General features: G+C 33.4%; 1 protein-coding gene across 15 annotated transcripts in view; it reads left to right on the forward strand.

Moving 5' to 3' along the window:
• The window catches only part of LOC145277951 (immunomodulatory peroxidase-like), a 200,001-nt gene extending 179,190 nt beyond the window's left edge, over positions 1–20,811 (forward strand). For all 15 annotated transcript variants that reach the window (XM_080130048.1, XM_080130055.1, XM_080130059.1 and 12 more), the window contains 5 exons: positions 4,249–4,699; positions 9,063–9,263; positions 13,698–13,858; positions 19,442–19,547; positions 20,298–20,811. In XM_080130048.1, coding sequence (XP_079986174.1) covers positions 4,249–4,699; positions 9,063–9,263; positions 13,698–13,858; positions 19,442–19,547; positions 20,298–20,628 — 1,250 coding nt within the window. In that variant the 3' untranslated portion in view covers positions 20,629–20,811. The remainder of the gene's footprint in view (positions 1–4,248; positions 4,700–9,062; positions 9,264–13,697; positions 13,859–19,441; positions 19,548–20,297) is intronic.
• The last annotated feature ends 1,439 nt before the right edge of the window (positions 20,812–22,250 follow it).

The raw sequence follows: 22,250 nt of genomic DNA on the forward strand, positions 1-22,250 counted from the left end.
GAACAGAGCAATAAAGAGACAAATTAGTCATAGGACTAGAAAAAGTTATGGTAACTAGTTTAGTAACAAATTTCAAAGAGGAAGTTTTAACCAAAAGAAAACTATTTGGATATTGCTGTAAACAATTAAGGAGAAATGTAATTTTTATGACTGATAGGTTGGTGAGAGGGAATCGAGAGTTTATATAAGAGAATAAAAATATGAAAAGAACTAACACAAAAATGTATGTATAAATGCATCTTGAAATACAATTAACATTACAACATATGCGTTATGAAGATTGTCAAGAAGCAAAAAACTGACTTTATTACTAAAATAAAAAATATCCCGTTTCAGTTCAGAAAATTTACAGACTCAGGACTAATAAACATCACTCCGATTTCGTCTTGCATGAAGTTAACTAATTTTGTAAAATATTTTTAACGCTTAAAACATGTATCTTGCACAACCAAGCTGAAACACTCAAACACTGATGACTTGAACTTTCTGAGAATATATAAAAACATACATTCTCGTTATTTTAACAAGTTAACAGTTGTTTCCCTTCAAACGTATTAAAACGTTGCCTCGAAATATTTTTAAAAAGTACGTTGAAATCCCTTTATTTTTACAAATGAAAAAGAAAGAATAAGTAAGGAGAAGGAATTTCTGACGAAAAAAGCATAAAATGAAAATGTCGTATTGAACTTCACACAATACATAGAGGATGGGTTCCAAGCTGGAATGGCAATTGGTACAGGTTGTAAAAACCTTACGGCAGCCTACGATGCGGTTAACCATCGAGAGCATTTGTTGAAAGTTAGCAAAATTCTTAAAAACATCTCCATTATCCGTCTCAGAAAATCACTTCTAAAACGTCGATTTTACGTAGAAATGGAGAGGAAAAGAACCAGCGAAGGGTTCAGAATACTATCCTCCTACAAGGTTCAGTTTTGGCTCTCACGATGTTCAACATATATATAAATGACATGCTAACATTCTGCACCGTCCGCAGGTTCATTTATGCGGACGACATGTGACTTGGACCCCAATCAGATGACTTCAAAGTTATCGAAGATTGATGAATGCAAGTGCTCATGCAGTTGTCATTATGCAATTACACGTGGCATCTCGACTCAATCTGAACCCTGGTTCATTCTATCTTAAGAACCACCTAAGGAATTTCAACTTCATCTAGGGTGGTAAAGTCTTGGAAACGCCCAATGCCCAACTTATCTTGGCGTAACATTCGACAGGACACTGCCATACAGAACCCATGTCAAGAAGCTCTGAGAGTAGTAATCGATGCACAACAGTCTGCTCGTGACTCTTGCTAACAGCTTATAGGAGAGCCGAGGAACAGATGCTACACCTGTTAGGTTTAGCCTTGTGCTACTCGGCCGCAGAATACTGCGCAGCAGCATGAGCTCGTTCTGCATAAGCTGTAAAGGTCGACTTCGAGCCAAATAAGGCATGCAGTAACCTGTAATCTACCAACCTGTCTAGAATAACTCTGCTGCAGTTCCATCAATAGCGATAGCAGAGCGTGACAAGCAGAGCAACGACATTCTCCATCCTTAATTTGAGATCTACCTTACCACAAGAGCTTTACCAAAAACACAGAGCAACGTACACAAGGGGATTTATGTACAGGACTCTCTCCGCCCCTTATGTCCAGACTATCGCACACATTCTCACACATTCATTAGGGGATAATGCTCGAATTATTACTCCTTAACTCCCTTCATCTAATAATTATTACTCCTTAACTCCCTTCATCTAAGAGTTATTCCCCTTAACAATTTTAAGTAAGAATTATTCCCCTTCTTAACGCACTTCATTAAAAATTATTTCACCTTATCACACTTCAAGTAAGAATTATTTCTCCCGAACTCATTTCATTAAAGACTTAACCCATTTATCTTTATTCAAGAGTTATCCCCCTATGACATTTTATTTATACTCCTTAACACATTTCATCTAAGAATTAATCCACTTTAATATCTTTTATCTAAAAATTATTCACCCTATAACGCATTTTATCTTGACATATATTTTATTCGAATTAGATAGATAAACAATAATAATCCCCCCTAATTAAAATGTAATTAACTATAAAAGTAATCAATACTTTAATATTGAATAATAATAACTTAAATCCGAAAATTGTAAGAAATATTGCTAAATGAAAATATATAAAGGTATTTGCAGCTTCTCTTCCAATTTTTTTCGGATTTTAATCATGTCAAATCACACTTGATTTCCTTTTGACGGTTTGATTGTTGCTATTTCTTTTGATGAGTTAAGGGCATAATAGATTCACTGATTGATATAATAATTAAGTGATTAATTTTTGCGCTACGAAACAGATACTCTCAAGAATTGCATGTCAACTGAATTAAAGGAATAAATTATAAGATGGTCAACATCATGAATTTTGGAATATAACTTTTTGTCATTTATTCTCTATATTGCTCTGTAATTACATTGGGCTTCTTAAATAAGGATTGATATATATTATAATAAAAATATATTTCTACAGAAATATATATGTGTGTGTGTGTGTGTGTGTGTGTATGACCATAATATTATAAATAAATTCAAGCAATTATTTATATAAAGAAACTAGTGTTCTAGGTATAAGCAATGATCAGTGTACGAAGTGATAATTACCGCTAGTCAGGAGATGGGAACTCAGGCAAGAAAATAACTCTTGACTTCACAGGATAGCATTCTACCTTAAAAACTTTCTAGGGCAATTGCTCTTGACATATCAAAGCCTTTGATAGGGTATGGCATAAAGGTTTACTTCATAAGATCTCTAGCTATGGTATTGCTGGAAATGTCTTCTCAATTATTAAATCATTTCTTTCTGATAGGTTCATAAGAGTAGTAGTTGAGGGGCAAAAATCAGAAGCTCACAGTATTAATGCCGGTGTCCCTCAGGGGTCCATCCTGGGCCCAACTCTTTTCCTGATCTACATTAATGATCTTCCAAATCACATCCTTACATCATTTGTAGACATCTATGCTGACGACACTACCATTTATGGTAGCACATCTAAGACAGTAAACGACTAAGTTCTCTCTAATTCTCTCTCCTCTGATCTTGAGCACGTAGTACAATGGGTAAGGAGTGGCTGGTTACTTTTAATGCATCTAAAACCAAGCTTCTCTCTTTACATCATCAACATTCTAATCCACATCTGGCATCAATTGAAATGAATGGCTCTCGTCTTCAGGAGGCCTCAAGTTTTGACAAGCTTCTTGGCTTGACCATTACTCCTGATCTTAAATGGAACACGTACATCAAATCTGTTGCCAAGGCCGCTGGAAAAATGGTGGAATCTTTCTATCGATCCGGTAGATATCTCACTGCTGATGCTATTCTCTATCTATATAAGAGCCAGGTACGTTCAAGGATGGAATACTGTTGCCACATCTGGGCAGGAGCTGCTAGAAAGGACTTGGCCTGCCTTGATAGAGTTCAAAATAGACTTCATAGCCTCGTAGGAGATATCCTTTTCTCTTTCTTGTAACCTCTATCTCACAGAAGAGATGTTGCGAGTTTGTCTCTGATGTATCGTTATTTTCATGGAAAGTGAAACTGAGCTTCAATCTATGGTCCCCCCTCGCCAAACTTTCACAAGAAACACTCGTCTAGTTGTAAACACTATCAATAATTCCCCCCACTCTTTATCTGTGCCTAAACCTAAACTTAGATTCCATGAACAAAGCTTCTTTCTTAGAACTGCACGCCTGTGGAATTGTCTTCCGTTTTCCTGCTTTTCGGCTGACTACAATATGGTTGTCTTCAAGTCTAACGTAAATAAGTTCTTGATGAGCCGTTCCATATAAGTTATCAAATTTACCAAATTCTCATTACTAATGATTACTATATTGTCCAATTTCTACTGTACACTCTTTAACCCTTATCCTTGAGTGGCCTCTTGGCCTTGATAATGTGGTGATGCCTATGTAAAAAAACAAAAAAACAAAAAAAACTGGAATTTACACAAGAATTAATGAATATTTTGTGCTTGTAAAACACCAAATTTAAGTTAACAGTCAGAGTATTCAAGGACCGGGGATCGGAATATTGCATTTGCGCTAGAGTTGATCGCTTTTTCTTAATTTTCTGAAGCGGCTTCTATGATTTCTTAAAGCGGCTTCATAATTATATTATTAAAATAAATATTAGCAATTATTTTATGCCTAAAGTTACTAATGTTTAATGATTAATGTAATCTTTCGTTTCTCTGTTCTTAGGCGATCTACGTGTTAATGTTGATCCTCTAATAATGACAATGTATACTATATGGGTACGTCATCATAATGTTATTGCATCAAAACTGAAACACACAATTAAAGATGGCAGCGATGAGAATATTTTCCAAACAGCCAGGAAGATTGTGATTGCGCAATATCAGCATATCGTGTATAATGAATTTTTACCGGCTTTGGATAGCAAAACAACATGGTTTCCGCCACCCGCAATGGCCACTTCACAAACAGCTGTTGTAAAACCCATAATATATAACACATTCAGTCTTGTGTACACTGCGATTGTTGATTCCATGGTACCATCAAAGATTGTAATCGATAATACTGACATCTCATTGGATAGCGTGTATTACAACCCAGCACAGCTATTTAAGACGGATGGCATAAAAAAACTTTTGAAAGCAATGCAAACAGCAAAGGCAGAATTAGTTGACAGGTATTTAGTTGTTATTTTACTTTTTATCATTTTATCTATTTTATAAAGTAAAGTCGATTCTCGCTATTTAACCGACTATTATAGCGGCCATATTCTTCCTTTAACTTAATTAACACGTGCGAATGTCGGTGTAATCTATAGCAGTAATGGTAACGTCTAAATGACTTATTGTAAGTTAATTAAACTTTTAGTATGTCTGTATGTATATACATATGTGTGTGTGTGTCTGTATATGTATGTATATATGTATGTATTAATATATATATATATACATGTATGAATGTATATTTATGTATAAATGTATATTTATGTATAAATGCATATTTATGTATAAATGTATAGATATATGTATAAATGTATATATATGTAATTATATGTATGTATAAATGTATATATATAAGTATATATATATGTATAGATGTGCATATATATATGCATATATATATATGTATAAATGTGTATATATATGTATGTATATGTATAAATGTATATATATATAAATATATATATGTATATATGACTATATATATGTATATAAGTATATGTATGCATATATGCCTATATATGTATATATATATAAATATACTTATGTACATATATACATATATATGCCTATATATATGTATATATACATATATATATAAGTATATGTATATATACATATATATATATGTATATAAGTATATGTATATATACATATATACGTATATATGTATATAAGTATAAGTATGTATATATGCCTATATATATGTATATATATATATGTATATAAGTATATGTATATATGCATATATATGTATATATGGGTGTATATGTCTATATATGTGTATATGTGTATATATATTTGTGTATATATATGTATATATGTGCATATGTGTATATGTGTATATATATATGTATATGTGTATATATATGTATATATGTGTTTATATATGTATATATATGCATATATATGTATATATTTGTCTATCTGTATATATGTGCATATATTTTTATATGTGTATATATGTGTATATATATGAATATGTCTCTATACATATGTACTTATATATATATATATATGTACATATAGGTATGTATGTATAAATGTATATGTATGTATATAGATGCATAAATATATATTTATGTAAATATGTATATGTATTAATATATATGTATAAATGTATATATAAATGTATATACATATATGTATAAATGTGTATTTGTATGTATATATATATATGTATAAATATATATATATAAATATATATGCATATATATAAATATATATGTATATCTGCCTATATATATGTATATATATACATATATATGTGTGTATTAGTATATGTGTATATATATGTTTATGTATGCATATGTTTATGTGTATATATATGTATATATATATGTTTATGTGTATATATATGTATACATATGTTTATGTGTATATATATGAATATATATGTTTATGTGTATATATATATATGTATATATATGTTTATGTGCATATATATGTATATATATGTTTATGTGTATATATATGTATATATATATATTTATAAGTATATATATGTATATATATATTTATATGTATATATATGTCTATAAAGTTTTATTTATGTATGTATAAATATGTTTATGTGTATATATAGCTATATATGTGTTTATGTGTGTATATATATATGTATGTTTATTCATATATATATGTATATATATATGTTTATATGTGTATATATATGTATATATATGTTTATGTGTATATATATGTATATATATATGTTTATGTGTATGTGTATATGTGTACATATGTATATGTGCATATATATCTATATGTGTATATATGTATATGTGTATATCTATGTATATGTATATATGTATATGTATATTTATGTATATGCATATGTAAATATATATATACATTAATATATGTTTATGTAATTGTATATATATATATATATATATATATATATATATATATATGGATGTGTTATGTAATTGTATATATACGTATATGTAATTGTAAATATACGTTTATGTAATTGTATATATATATAAATCCCCGAAACAGTGTTTCAGGGTAAACAACTGATGATCCCTTGAAAAATTAAAAAAAATTGGTATTATAGTAAATTCGAGAGAGTTGATGCAGTGATTGCAGGTGATTAAATGACTTACTGACTAAGTGTTTTTTTTTTTTTCAACGAATGATAAAAAGTAATTTTTTGTGTAGTTTCAAATGTTAAAAAAACTTCAAAGACTATATATATGCAATTTTATATGTATATGTATTTATATATATATACGTATTTATATACGTATGTGGATATGTAATTGTATATGTGTAAATGTACATCTATATGTGTATATGTATACATATACGTATAGGTATTTATATATATATGTATTGTGCTAAACTTGTGTTTGGGGGAAAAAATTCCATCTCCACGTTTTTACAAGTCGACCATGTTCTTCATGTTCAAAATCAAGTTTTTCTTTGTAATATCGAATGAAAACAACATTTGATGAGTTGTTGAAAACAGGAAAATTTTATGAACACATAAAATCATAAAATTGCCATCCCATTTACGAAACGGCTGTAATGAACAAATCCAATATGAAATAAACAAAAGTTACAAAAAATAAAGCATGTAAGTCTTTGAATGTTAATAAAGTTTTGTACTACATATTCTCTGCACTTATAAAAGAAATACATTGAGCTTCACTCGAAGTTAACGGTTGTTCAGTTTTTATTATAAGTCTTTACCCGTAAAATGAAAACGGTATAAAATGAAATTAACAATATTTCGAAAATAATCATTTATAAAATATTTATATATATATTTATATGTATATTTTATTTTTTATTACTGTATCTTTCTGTTAAGTTACATTATTGTTTCAGCTACTTGTCCGTTTTTTTTTTCTTGGGCCGTCAGTAGCAGCCTCAGACTTTTACAGAACCCTGTAAAAGTCTGAGGATGCTACAGACGGCAAAAAAAACGGCCAGGTAACTGAAACAATAATGTAACTTAACAGAAAGATACGGTAATAAAAAATAAAACGCATATCTGCTCTACAACGGTATTGAACACTTTCTTCAGTTTTTATTTATATGTATATATATATATATATTTATATGTATATATGTATATATTTATATGTATATATGTATACGTATATATAAGTATATGTATATATAAGTATATGTATATATATGTATATATATATGTATATATATATATTTCTTTTTTATTTTACTATGCAATATTGTTTGTTTTCCCCGTACAAACATGTAGCATTTGTGTTCTATTGTTCTTTGCTTTACAAGAAACGGCCTTTTTAACAGGTGACGATGTAGTTCCAAATTTCATGTAAAACAGAAATTTCATTTCTTCTTGTTTCTTTCTTTACAGTCATGTGAAAACGTGTATAAATTTCTATTGAAATTACCAAGAAGTTAATGTTTATCGATCTCTATAAATCAATGTGAGAAAATGTATCTAATGTTAATAACAATGTAATGAATAAAATGTTATTAAAATTAATGCTTCATGTATTTTAAGTACCGGCCATTGCGAAGCATGTAATGTCCTATATGGTTTTCTCTCCCTCTTCGCTCTGAGTAATGTCCGTTTAAATGTACCCACGAATCGGTTCGAAAACTCATTGGATGGAGGGTGACAGAATTGCTGGAATATCTCAAACCTGAATCCGGTTGTTTAAGGTTAAAGTCACGGGCAAGTTGTGTTGACTACATAGCCATCTTAGTATAGTAATCATAGGCTAGGCTACAGTTTGTTGCGTTAAAAAATAACGTCTGACGATTTGTAATGACCATGTACAACCAAAAGAAAACTTAACTCTAACATTTATTTTTAACATCACATTAATCATCTCAGAGCAAATACTACATTCCCGAGTTTCCTGCTAGTATATATTTGCACCTATCTCAGTCAATCACAGCTGATGCCAAGTGCTCTGCTAGTATATTCTGTTATTCTGCTAAGAATTGATTAACATTTTACCATCTTTACTTCTTGATTGTTGTCTCTTTTTTTCTTTAATTCAAGAATAAAGGAATATAATCGGAATAGAATTTGCGAACATATAACGAAATAACATGATCTATGCAAAATAACAACTAATTTCGTTGTAATTTGCTTCCTTAATTCTAGTTTTTGTTTTCCTCTTATTTAAGAATTCTATTTCATATCTTCCATTTGGCAATATACTTCACCTAAAAAAAAAATGGCAGTTTTATCGAATGAACACCATTTCGTATGCAGCTATTTACTAAACATCTGCTATGTAAAACTACTTCCACTCTACTTATAATCACTGGAAACAATTAATACGATACACCTTTTCTATATTTTCTTCATTTTAGATACGTTGTAGATGCGTTAACAAATTCATACTTGCAGAAAACATCTGGTTCAGGCACGGATAAAGTTGCATTGAACCTTCAACAATCACGAGAAAATGGGGCTCCATGCTATACTATCTTCTATAGTCTCCTAAACAAAATATATGATGGGAAATTACCAGAAATAGATACTTCGCAGCCAGATCTACAGTCCCTATACCCGTAAGTAAATTAATAATAATAATAATAATAATAATAATAATAATAATAATAATAATAATAATAATAATAGTAATAATAATAATAATAATAATAATAATAATTACAACAATAATAATAATTACAACAATAATAATAACAATAATAACAATAATAATAATAACAACGATAATAATAACAATTTAACAATAATAACTATAATAATAATAATAATAATAACACTAACAATAATAACAATAAAGGTAACATTAATAATAAAAATAATAATACTTTACAACAACAATAATAATAATAAACATTACAACAGTACTAATAACAATAACAACAACAATAATAACAATAATGATAATAATAACAATACTACTAATAATTATATCAATAATAATAACAACACCAACAAAAATAACAATAAACATAACGTTAATAATAATAATAATAATAATAATAATGATAATAATAATAATACCAGCTGAAATATTAATAATGAAAAATTAATAAAAACGCTTGAATGTAGAAACTACCACGCAGGAGCAACAAGCGCGGCAAGACAAACTGCTGCAAAGGCAAAACATGAAACACCACATGAAACCAAGAACACTGAAACCGCTTATCTATAAGTTCTCTAACCCAACCCTACCACCATTGCCACATCTCTGCCCCCCCCTCACAAAAAAGAGCGAGACCAAATAGCCAAGTAGTCAAGGAGGAAGGAAAGACCGATGAACTGACCAGATCTCAGCCGAATAAGTGCGAAGAGAACTGAGTCTTGGGGAGACTTATTGCCACTCAAATCCCAGTAGAGACCAATAGTTGCTGCCAACAAGAAATCAATGGCAAGCAGCTGTTGCGATAATGCAAATTTATTTGCAAATGTTATCGAAAGAGGTGGAGAGTACTGGACACTTGGGGAGACTTGTTGTCACTCAGCTTCCAGGGAACACGACAGGCTGTTTTCAGGGAAAGATCTCTGAAGACCTGTGTGAAAGCTCCTTGTGAGCCAATAATAACAATACTTACAATAATAATAATAATAATAATAATAATAATAATAATAATAATAATAATAATGTAGAACCACACTGCTACAGAAGGACACGGAGAAAGGAACTGTCCCTAGCAACTATAGGCCAATCACGTGCTTACCAACTATGTGGAAGTTACTGACAGCGCAACTGAGGGAACAAATCTACTATTCCCTGAATAACCGTGGACTCATCCCTGAGGAGCAGAAAGGATGCCAAAAAGGAAAAAGAGGAACACATGACCTGTTATATATAGATCAAAAGATCCTAAAGGAGGTAAAAAGGAGGAGAAAGAATTTAGCCATGGTATGGATCAACTACAGAAAAGCGTACGGCAGAATCCCCCAAGCATGGATAATAGAATGCCTAAAAATGTATAAAATACCAAGCAGGATCACCAACGTAATAGAAAATGCAATGAAAACATGGAGACTGGAATTGACAGCTGATGGACAACACATAACAGAAATTAACATACAAAGAGGCATCTTTCATGGAGACTCACTATCACCACTACTGTTCATCATAGCCGTGATGCTCTTGAACAGTATTCTGAGAAAGTGCCAAGCCGGATACAAATTCTCCAATACAGAGGAAAAAATGAACCACCTGATGTACATGGACAATCTGAAACTTTTTGCAAGGACCGAAAAGGAGCTAGAGACACTAATCAACACTACCAGAATCTTCAGCCAAGATATCCAAATGGAATTTGGAATGGAAAAGTGCGCACAACTAGTTATAAGAAAGGGAAAACTGGAAACGACAGAAGGAATGAAACTACCCAATCAAACAGAAATGAGGGCACTAGGGGAACAAGACAACTATAAATACTTGGGAATTCTGGAAGCGGACACCATCAGAGCAACAGAAATGAAAGAGAAAATTGGAAAGGAATACCTCAGGAGAATAAGAAAACTCCTGGAAACGAAATTATATAGCAGAACCCTAATAAAAGGTATAAATACATGGGCAGTGTCACTAGTAAGATACTCTGGACCGTTTATAGGGTGGACAAAAGAAGAACTGAGACAACTCGACCAGAAAACTAGGAAACTCATGACCATGCATAATGCACTACACCCAAAGAACGATACTGACAGACTCTACGTGAAAAGGAAAGACGGCGGGAGAGGACTGATCTATATAGAAGACTGTGTGAAGGATACGAAAAAAAGAACTAGAAAAATTCATAATGCAAAACACTGAAAGGATAATTATGACAGCGAGAGACACTGAAAAAACTGTCAAATCGTAGACTTTGCTGTCCCAGCTGACTACAGGGTGAGTATGAAAGAAAAGGAGAAACTAAGCAAATACAGAGAGCTAGCCAGAGAGTTAAAAAGGATTTGGATGATGAAGAAAACCAAAAAAAAGTACCGGTAATAGTAGGAGCACTAGGAACAATTTCGTAAAACTTCGAAAAAAGAATGGCAGAAATTGGAATCAGGAATAACTGCAAAAATATAACGCCTAACAATAAAGGAAAAGGCTGAAATATTAGGGAAAACCCTAGAATGTGGGGAATAACACAAGACAATATAACAAAGAAGCGTTACAGGGAATGAAGAACGCCGAAGCTGCATAACAAGTCCTACACCACTATCATGCATCCCCCTATTGTCTTATCACCGTCCCCCCCCCCAATAGAAAAGTGATACCAAAGAGCCGAGAAGGGTCAAGGACAATGGAAAGACCGAGGAGAGAGCGCTGGCCAGACCTTCGCTGGACAAACGCGGAGAGAATTGGGATCATGGGGAGGCTTAGTGCCACTCAAATTACAGTATAAACCAATGCCCACTACCAGCGAGAAATCAATGGTATGAGGTTGTTGCGATGACGCAGATTTATTTGCAAATGCTATCGAAGGAGGTGGAGAGAGCTGGACGTCTGGGGAGATTTGTTGTCACTCAGCTTCCAGAGAAGACCACAGGTCTCCAAACCGATCGTTTGTTGACTTGTGTGAAAGCTCCATGTGAGCCAATAATAATAATAATAATAATAATAATAATAATAATAATAATAATAATAATAATAATAATAATAATAATAATAATAATAATAATAATAATACAAAAGAAGTATTTTGGTACGAAAACAAACCTGCATTTTTCTTATGTTGATCTGAATAAACTTCTGGCAGAGTGACAAGCAAGATTCTATGATGAGTTTGCGTACACTAGAGGTAAGCGAGTGGTTGAAGATTGCTCAAACACTAATGTCGTGTTAGAGTTCGCAGCATAATTAATGACAACTTTAATGTTAAAGCAGAAGTTCATCAGTGTTCAATACTGAGACCGTTGTTTTTCATTTTTCTTTATGGAAATCGTTCCAGACAAGACTTGAAGCCATTTGATATAAGGAGCTTGCAAGAACCAAAGATGATTGTTTCAAAGGCTTCAGATGCCTAACTGACTTTAGTCTTGAAAATGGCAAAACAGTTAAGAGAAAAAGAGTCAGATAAGCCCATAATTCTTCTTAAGAAGCTACTAAAATAGGAAGCTGTATTACAATGAGATATAAAAACAGCGAATTCATGGAGACCACTAGGCCAACCAGTCAAACGAACTGGAAAAAAAGGAAGCTGGGAATAAATAGTCCTGATCATTTCAGAGGATGATTAAATTTTGACGAAAAATATGTGCACAAGTGTAGATTTCAAATTGTATAGACACGTTGAATGAATAGATTAGTTAGAAGAATTAGAAAATCAGATTCAGTTTAGGAAAACAAAAAGGAATTTATTAAGATGGATATAGGATAAGAGTGATGAAGACCTGTCCAGAGATAAGTTACTTTATAAGCCAATTTCATCAAGCCACCTAGCGGATGTCAGCATGTAAAACGAGCGTTAAACCGACGACGACGACGACGACGACGACGACGACGACGACGACGACGATGATGATGATGATGATGATGATGATGATGATGATGATGATGCTACAAAAAACAAATATTTTTAAAATATTTTTAAAAAATATTAAAGGAATTTCGAATAGACAGGCACCAGACGTTGCTCGGTTCGGCGGGTAAAGATTACTCAAATACCGGCAAGTATTAAGGAATAAACAGGCCAACAAGCATTCGTCTGGTCTACGGACATAAACAGTATAAAACGAATGTCAGTGTTTATTTTAACTCGATTACTGAAACTATTACTCTATTACAAAGAATTCTGATCGTGAAGTTGTGTGTGGTTTTATATTTTTTGTGCCAAACGTTTCTAATGTAAAAAGAGATATTAAAATGTGCGCTTTATATTTAGAAAACCTATTCATAATTTTAAATCTGTCAATTTAGTCTCCACCTTATTCTCCCCTATAGTTAATTGATAATCCTAAATTTTTAATCGTCATTATTGGATCAGTAAATATTTCTATATTATGATTTCTATTTTTTTTTTTTTAATCAGATTTACATTCGATATTGAGCTCCTGCCCGGTCTCTTTTCGGAAAATCCTGTCACTGATGTCAACTACGGTAATACGACGAAGATATTAATGGACAAGCAATTCAAAGACTTAAAAGAAGGTGATCCGTTCTTTTACAGTAACGCAGGTGTTCTCACATCAGGTAAGTTTTTTCATTTTCTAAAATAAACAAGCGTATATGAGGACTTATGTGACATTAAGACTTAAAAAAAATCTGAAAATTAAGAAATCTGAAAATTAAAAAATCTGAAAATTAAAAAATTAAAAAATTTTCAGATTTTTTAATCTGAAAATTAAAAAATCTGAAAATTAAAAAATCTGAAAATTAAGAAATCTGAAAATTAAGAAATCTGAAAATTAAAAAATCTGAAAATTAAGAAATCTGAAAATTATCTATACAGTATTGTCACCGTAGATAATGGTCAAATCAATCTCGTTAATTCGGAACATTTGAGGATAATCTCTCTAATCCGAAACACGTGAAGACAAATCCTCTAATCCGGAATATTAAGGGTAACTTCTCCTATCCGGAATTATTTCAGTATACTTTTCGACTCCTAACTCTTTACAATCCTTCTAACCCGGAACCCTTCAGAGCAAGGCCTCTAATCCGGAATCCTCCAGGATAATTATATCATATTCATGCAATGTATAGAACAGAGGTGGGTTTAAAACCTTGAACAAACTCTTGCCAAAGCCAACAGAAACATTTTGCCTAAATGTCATTACAAAAAAATTAAAATTTTTAAGGTTCATTCCTAGGCAATACATGTACTGTTGTCTAGTGTTTTTATCAGTAGAGAAAAGGTTAGTAATCAAAAACCTTTACTATGTTACATATGGCTCCTCTCTTAGAGGAAGTCAAACGTCTCATAAATCACAATCAAATAGCATACATGGACGTCCATAAACATACTCCGTGTCTCCCACACTCAACTAAGAAATTCCACAGCCATCTCTATGAGTGAATTCTAACTGAAATTAAAAGTAGACACAATGACTAAAATTAAAAAGAATTCGAAGACTGTTTAAACAGGTGTCATCATTTTCTCTCGTACTAGCGGCGGAAAGAAGTAGTTCCTACTACGGGTTTGGGGGGCGTTTGACCTTTTAATTTTTCGTTGTGAGACATTCTCTACACGTGATGTTTGACTCACAAAGTTTCTAATCGAGTCCTTACCGCATTACCACTCTCTCTTTTAGCCATGTGATATCCCTGTCTCCTGTGGCCGTGTAAATGCGAAACTAAATCACGAGACGAATGCTAGCAATGCTAGTATTTAACAAGCCGCCTCTTCTTATATGAAATCTATTTATATATGTTCTAGTTTGCAGTCACTCGACAGTAGACCATTTCTGTAATGATCTTGTCCCTGTTGATTGCAGTGTAGTTGTGATTCTGTGCAGTTCTAAGAGGTTCACCTTTCCAGGCGCTGTCTTCCCTCTTTAAATAGTTTGTTTATTGCTAATCGCCTTGCCAGGAAGGCATTGCTTGCGGAGTCAGAGGGTTCCTCTGGAACACAGAATTTTTCAATTCCACTTTCTGAACCTAGTGTCACAGTTCATGAGGTCGAAGAGAAGTAAATACTTACTCGACAAAATACAAGCCGGCCAATATCTAATACCTTAGTAAAATCAACCACTTTTCTTCTTTTCTTTATTTTCACACGGTGGTCACCACTTATCAAGGCCAGGAATCCACTCAGGGATAAGGGTTATTGCAAGTACAGTACGTTAGTGTGGAGATTTAATGAAGTGTTTACTTAAGAGGGCGGTTCATTAGGAATTTGTTAACGTTGGACTTGAAGACATCCAGGTTGTAGTCAGGTGGAAAACAAGCAGACGGAACAGAGTTCCACAGGCGTGCAGTTCTAAGAAAGAAGCTTTGTTCATGGAATCTACGTTTGTATTTAGGCACAGATAAAGAGTGGGGAAAATTTTTCACAGTGGATTCAGCTAGATGGGTTTTTTTCGTGAAATATTGGCGAGGGGGGACCAGAGATTGGAGTTCAGACGAGCACCTGCCATGGAAATAACGGTAAAACAAGGATAGGCTCGCAAAGTCCCTTCTGTGGAAGAGAGGTTGCAGGGTAGAGAAAAGGGCATCCCCCACTAAGCTACAAAGTCTATTTTGTACTCTGTCAAGGCAGGATAGGCTGTTTTTAGCAGCTCCTGTCCAGATATGGCAGCAGTATTCCATACTTGGACGTACTTGGCTTTTATATAGATAGAGAATAGCATCAGTCGTGAGATATCTTCTGGAGCGGTAGAAGGATCCCACCATCTTTCCAGCGACCTTGGCAACAGACTTGATGTACGTGTTCCATTTCAGATCAGGAGTAAAGGACAAACCCAGAAGCTTGTCAAAACATGGGGCTTCTCCTAGACGAGAGCCATCGATTTCAATTGATGCCAGATGGGGATCAGAGCGTTGATGATGTAAAGATAGGAACTTGTTTTTAGATGCGTTAATGGTAACCAGCCACGTCTTCCCCCACTGAACCACGCGCTCAAGATCAGAGGAGAGAGAATCAGAGAGAACTTTGTCATTTACAGCCTTTGCTGTGTTGCCGTAGATGGTCGTGTCATCAGCATAGATGTCAACCAATAATATTAACGATATTAATTTGTTTTAAATGAATCACAATTATAAAATAGATTAAAAAGCAAGCAAACGTGCATATATTTCTACTATTTACAATCGTGTTAAACTGATTCATTATATGCTAGCAGGGCATGTAGCAATTCTACGATTTATATTTCATCTCTTGTACATTGCTGTTGCGCTTTAAAATCGATTGTATATATGTGTAGCAGGAACGCACACACACAGTATTATTGTATCAACTCTTTAAAAACCGACATAGCTTCTTTTTTTTTTTTTTTTTTAATATTTAGTTGCTTTTCTTAACTCTACAACTTTGTCTGTTTTTGTTTTCTCTCCTTTCCTTCACTCATCTTGTATTTCAAATTCCAAGCGATTGGAGTCACTTTGTTTTTTCACCGACGTCTTCCTACAATAAGGGTCCACTTTCACCCTTAATGTCTTCCTTTTTAAATATTTAGTTGCTTTAATTCCAGCATAGGAAATTCTATTTAAATATTTCTGTTTTTCTCTTCACTACAATCATTGTCTCTACCAATGATCGTGATGTGTTGAGAAAATGTTTCTTGGGCGTTTGATCTCTTTAAGTAAAGACTTGAATCGACCAGCAAGATCACCAGATTAAAGCCTACCATTTTATGGGGATACCTAAAGGAAAATGTCTTCCAATATCGTTTTCTAACCTTGGCCTTCGGGACAAGTGTAGTTCCTGTTCTTCAGATGCTGCACTTCAATTTCTTGTTCTCTGTCAGTGGAGGAGAAATCCTTCACGGCTGAGACAATTTTTATTTGTGTTCCTTTTCTCAAAAAACGACCCTGGTGTCTAACTCTGTCCCGTGGGGAGGCATTGTAAATAGGAACCTGTAAATGATTCCAAGAAAAGAAGCAAAGAAAAGATGTTAAGAAAAATGCTTATGTTAATGACTCCATCAATGTATTGCCAACAACGGTAGCGTGACATTTTTGTTAGTAGTCGTAGTAGTAGTAGTAGTAGTAGTAGTAGTAGTAGCCATGTGATATCTCTTGTAAAGTAGGTAATGTGATCAACGGTCACAATTTGCCTGTTTTTATTTAGATAGCATTAGTTTTACTTTTTATATATCAATAAAAATATTCGTGGCGTACTTGTAATGAACAGAACCCATCACTATTACGTAAGCAGCATATACTCGATTGTGCCGTACATAATGGCAATGCTAACGTTGTCAAAGTAAATATCAAGTAAATATGAACAATGTTTGCCATTTGTCTGAGATTATTTTAAAATCTGTTAAAACAAATGTATATTTGATGTTCATTTGAGAAATATAATCAGTTTAATTTCCAGATAGTTTTATTTTCCATGTCTATTAAAATGTATGTTATATTTATGACCTAGCATTCACATACTTGTGATAGACAAAACCTATCACTCTGGCGTGAGCAACATATGATCGATTGTGCCAGGCATAATGGAAATGCTGATGATACGACCATCTATTGCAACACATCAAAGACCGTAAATGACAAAGTTCTCTCTGATTCTCTCTCCTCTGATCTTGAGCGCGTGGTTCAGTGGGGGAAGAGGTGGCTGGTTACTTTTAATGCATCCAAAACCAAGTTTCTATCCTTACATCATCAACGCTCTGATCCCCATCTGGCATCAATTGAAATGGATGGCTCTCGTCTTGTGGAGGCTCCATGTTTTGACAAGTTTCTGGGTTTGACCTTTACTCCTGATCTGAAATGGAGCACGTACATCAGGTCTGTTGCCAAGGACGCTGGAAAAATGGTGGGATCCTTCTACTGCTCCAGAAGATATCTAACTACTGATGCAATTCTCTATCTGTATAAAAGCCAAGTACGTCCAAGGATAGACTACTGCTGCTACATGCAGGAGCTCCTAAAAGCAGCTATCCTGCATTGACAGAGTCCAAAATAGACTTCGTGGCTTGGTGGGAGATGCCCTTTTCTCTTCCCTGCAACCTCTCTCCCACAGAAGAGACGTTGCGATCCTGTGTTTGTTTTATCGTTATTTCCATGGCATGTGCTCGTCTGAGCTCCAATCTCTTCCCCCCTCGCCAATCTTTCACGAAAAACGCCCGTCTAGCTGAAACTACTGTCATTAATTTTCCCCACTCTTTATCTGTGCCTAAATACAAACGTAGATTTCATGAGCAGAGCTTCTTTCTTAGAAGTGCACGACTGTGGGACTCTCTTCCGTTGGATGTCTTCAAGTCCAACATAAACAAATTCCTGACAAACCGCTCTCTTCAGTAAGACACCCTTTCAAATATCCGATACTAATGATTACTACCATACTATCTCATTGATTACTGTACACGCAATCCCCGAGTAGCTTCCGGACCTTGATAAGTGGTGACCTCCATGGAAAAAAAATAAATGCTAATTCTAGTAAAAGCATACATTTATTCGAATAGGATCACTTAAAACAGGTCCCGAAACAATTAAAAGCAAGGAGGATTAAAAGAAGTGTGCGATTTCGAAAAGAGTTGTATCTGCGCATCTACATGCGGTTATATTAGGTCGGTCCAAAATTTTTTGCCGATTTTTAATTTCGCATTGAAAATGAAATATTGTGTTTTTCGAAAATCTTAATTCATAGCAATAAAGACATTTCCTCTCTATAACATTATTCCATTTTTAAACGAGCTTATAAGCGCCTCAATTGTAAAATGCGTTAGCTTTTGATGCGATATACCAATGTCATATACAATCTACTCTGCTGATGTTAACCTAAGGTCATCTAAATGGTTCCGTAATCCTCGAAATAAGTGATAATCTGAAGGAGCTCGGTTAGGAGAATATAAAGAGTGGGACCCCCTTTCTGTTCGCTCAAAAAGGTCGTTTTACATGGGCGAGAATATTGTATAAATATATAAATGATTATTTGATAATGTAAAAGACTGTTATAAAGCAATCATGTTTAAATAATAACAATATGCATTAAATGAATTACAATAGTTTTAAATGCCTCTTTCAACAAACTGACAAATCTTTTGCTTCGCCAAAGTATAATATTAGCATAATACAAATATAATGTTATAATGTCATATGAAGCCCCATTAAAGATCTGTTTATTACATGGAATGGTTTGTAAACCTATATATTTTTTAATAGAAAAATTGGCTGAAATAAAGAAGACGACATTAGCAAAAATCTTATGTAGCAATGGAGCCTTGGATGACGTTCCCCCACAGGCTTTGAAGTTGGATAGTGTAAGCGGGTAAGTAAAGCGATGTTTTCCTTTTATCTAGATATGTAATTTCCGATTTTAAGCTTAAAGACTTGTTCATCTTTTTTTAACAATATGCTAAATTATTAATTGAAATCTAAAATTAAAAAAAAAGTTACTTTTGCATTTAAATACATCCATACGGAATTACCACATTGACACCGATTCTCGTCAGATTACTAAATTAATGTTGAGCCTAGCATGAACCAGATCGGTGATCATTTGCAAATAGTAGGTGTTATATACATATACGGCGGCAGCGATTCATATACAATCAATTAAAACAACATGCTTTTCGGTGTGACAAGAACGTATCCAAACGAAAAGGAGAAAGAAACTTTGTATACGTATGCTTATACATATCTATCCATTAAAACAACGTGTCAGAATTCGACTAATTTTTTTTAATGTGTTTTGAACCACAATAACCATAACGACAATTAATATACATTGTAAATCAAAGTGTATGCTATAACGACACAATATCAGACGTAACATCAAACATCTCGCAAGAATAATGCCGTGAAAATAATACACGTACAAAAAAAAACGAATAATCTAGAATAAATTTCATAGTGATAACACAAATAAAAATACAAAAATATGTAAAAAACAAACAAAAACTATGCATAAACTATGAAATTCCATATTTCTTCGAAATAAATTCCAACGGCGACTAAGCAGTAACAGATATCATTACCGTATTATATGATTTTTGATTCATTTTTTTATTTCTTTCAGAAATACAAAGAAAGACTGTTCCGCTTTGGCTGATATAAATATTTGTTTGTGGTCAACTGTTGAATGGTCAGATTGGAAAAACATTGGTTGCTACTTTGGAGTTGGAGTATTTACTCGTCAATGTAAAATTGTACCTGGCAGTACGTGCACATGCGTTGGAGAACCAATCAAATACGAGGCATGTCCATTGGTACTGTTTAAAAATTATATTAACTTCGAAGCAATCAAGAAAATAAACGCTACGTTTTATGAAAATTTTGGTCCTGACGGCAAGCCATTGAATCCAAATAAATCAAATTTTAGTACGATTTTGAAAAAAATGACACCATAATTCGTTTCTTATTCTTTCCAATACTTTCGTTACTTTCAAATTTAGGAATAACAATTTGTGTGAAAATCTGTTATTCAGTAAATGTTATAATAAAGTTTGTAGTATGGCAAGATTTTCAACCTCATGTAGAACTGTTGTTATGTCAGAAATATTAAAAAGCAAATAAAATATTTTAATAGTTTGCTTTTGTATCATTTTCACATTTGTTTTAACATTTAAAGCAAGGACAGCTCCTAATATGTTGCGTTCATTTTTTTTTCTTCGTATATAGTGAAGAAAATGCTATTCTAAACCTATTTTAAACTATTACATGCTATTCTAAACTTAGTGCAAATTAATTTTAAAAAAAATTATACCATTTCACATAATGTAATTTCAAACATCAGCGTGACAGATCAATAAAAAATACTATTTTTACATAAAAGTTACAAAGCAATGCAAATACTCTTCGAACATGAGAGTTACAGACAAACGCAAATACTATTTCAACACCAGAGTTATAGATTAACGAAATGTTTTTCAACATGAGAGTGAAAGACGGAAGCAAATACTCTTTCAACATTACAGTGACCGACCCTCTGAAATATTTTCAACATAATTTTACATACGGCATCAATGCGGGTCTTATCATGTATGTATAATTTACGCATTACATATTCATTAGGGGTGTAAATGAAAACATGTTACATACTGCATCAATGCGTTGTGTGTGTATTTGAGCACATGCAGTTAACAGGTATTTTAGACCGTCGTATCAAGACACGTTTTATACATGCATCCGAAATCAATCCATATTTGGTATTGCTTATGTTTGTTATTGCATTTTCCATTTGTTAAAAATATTTAATTTGTATTAATAAATTCTAATGCAATATTCGAAGCCAGCCGCTAAACTCGCATATTTACCCAGATAACCCTACTCGTTAGCAGTCGTAATATCCCAATCTGACACAATAAGGAGATTAGCAAATATTACAGAACTGTGTTAGAAGAACACTCGTCTGGGAGAGGCCCCGTGTTTTGACAAGCTTCTGGGTTTGACTTTTACTCCTGATCTGAAATGGAACACGTACATCAAGTCTGTTGCCAAGGTCGCTGGAAAGATGGTGGGATCCTTCTACCGCTCCAGAAGATATCTCACTACTGATGCAATTCTCTATCTATATAAAAGCCAAGTACGTCCAAGGATGGAATACTGCTGCCATATCTGGGCAGGAGCTGCTAAAAACAGCCTATCCTGCCTTGACAGAGTACAAAATAGACTTCGTGGCTTAGTGGGGGATGCCCTTTTCTCTGCCCTGCAACCTCTCTCCCACAGAAGAGACGTTGCGAGCCTATCCTTGTTTTATCGTTATTTCCATGGCAGGTGCTCGTCTGAACTCCAATCTCTGGTCCCCCCTTCGCCAATCTTTCACGAAAAACACCCGTCTAGCTGAATCCACTGTGAAAAATTTCCTCCACTATTTATCTGTGCCTAAATCAAAACGTGGATTCCATGAACAAAGCTTCTTTCTTAGAACTGCACGCCCGTGGAACTCTGTTCCGTCTGCCTGCTTCCCACCTGACTACAACTTGGGTGTGTTCAAGTCCAACGTTAACAAATTCCTAATGAACCGCCCCCT

This window comes from Euprymna scolopes, chromosome 6, assembly GCF_053919585.1.
Source record: "Euprymna scolopes isolate OS-2025 chromosome 6, ASM5391958v1, whole genome shotgun sequence".
Classification (NCBI taxonomy): domain Eukaryota; kingdom Metazoa; phylum Mollusca; class Cephalopoda; order Sepiida; family Sepiolidae; genus Euprymna; species Euprymna scolopes.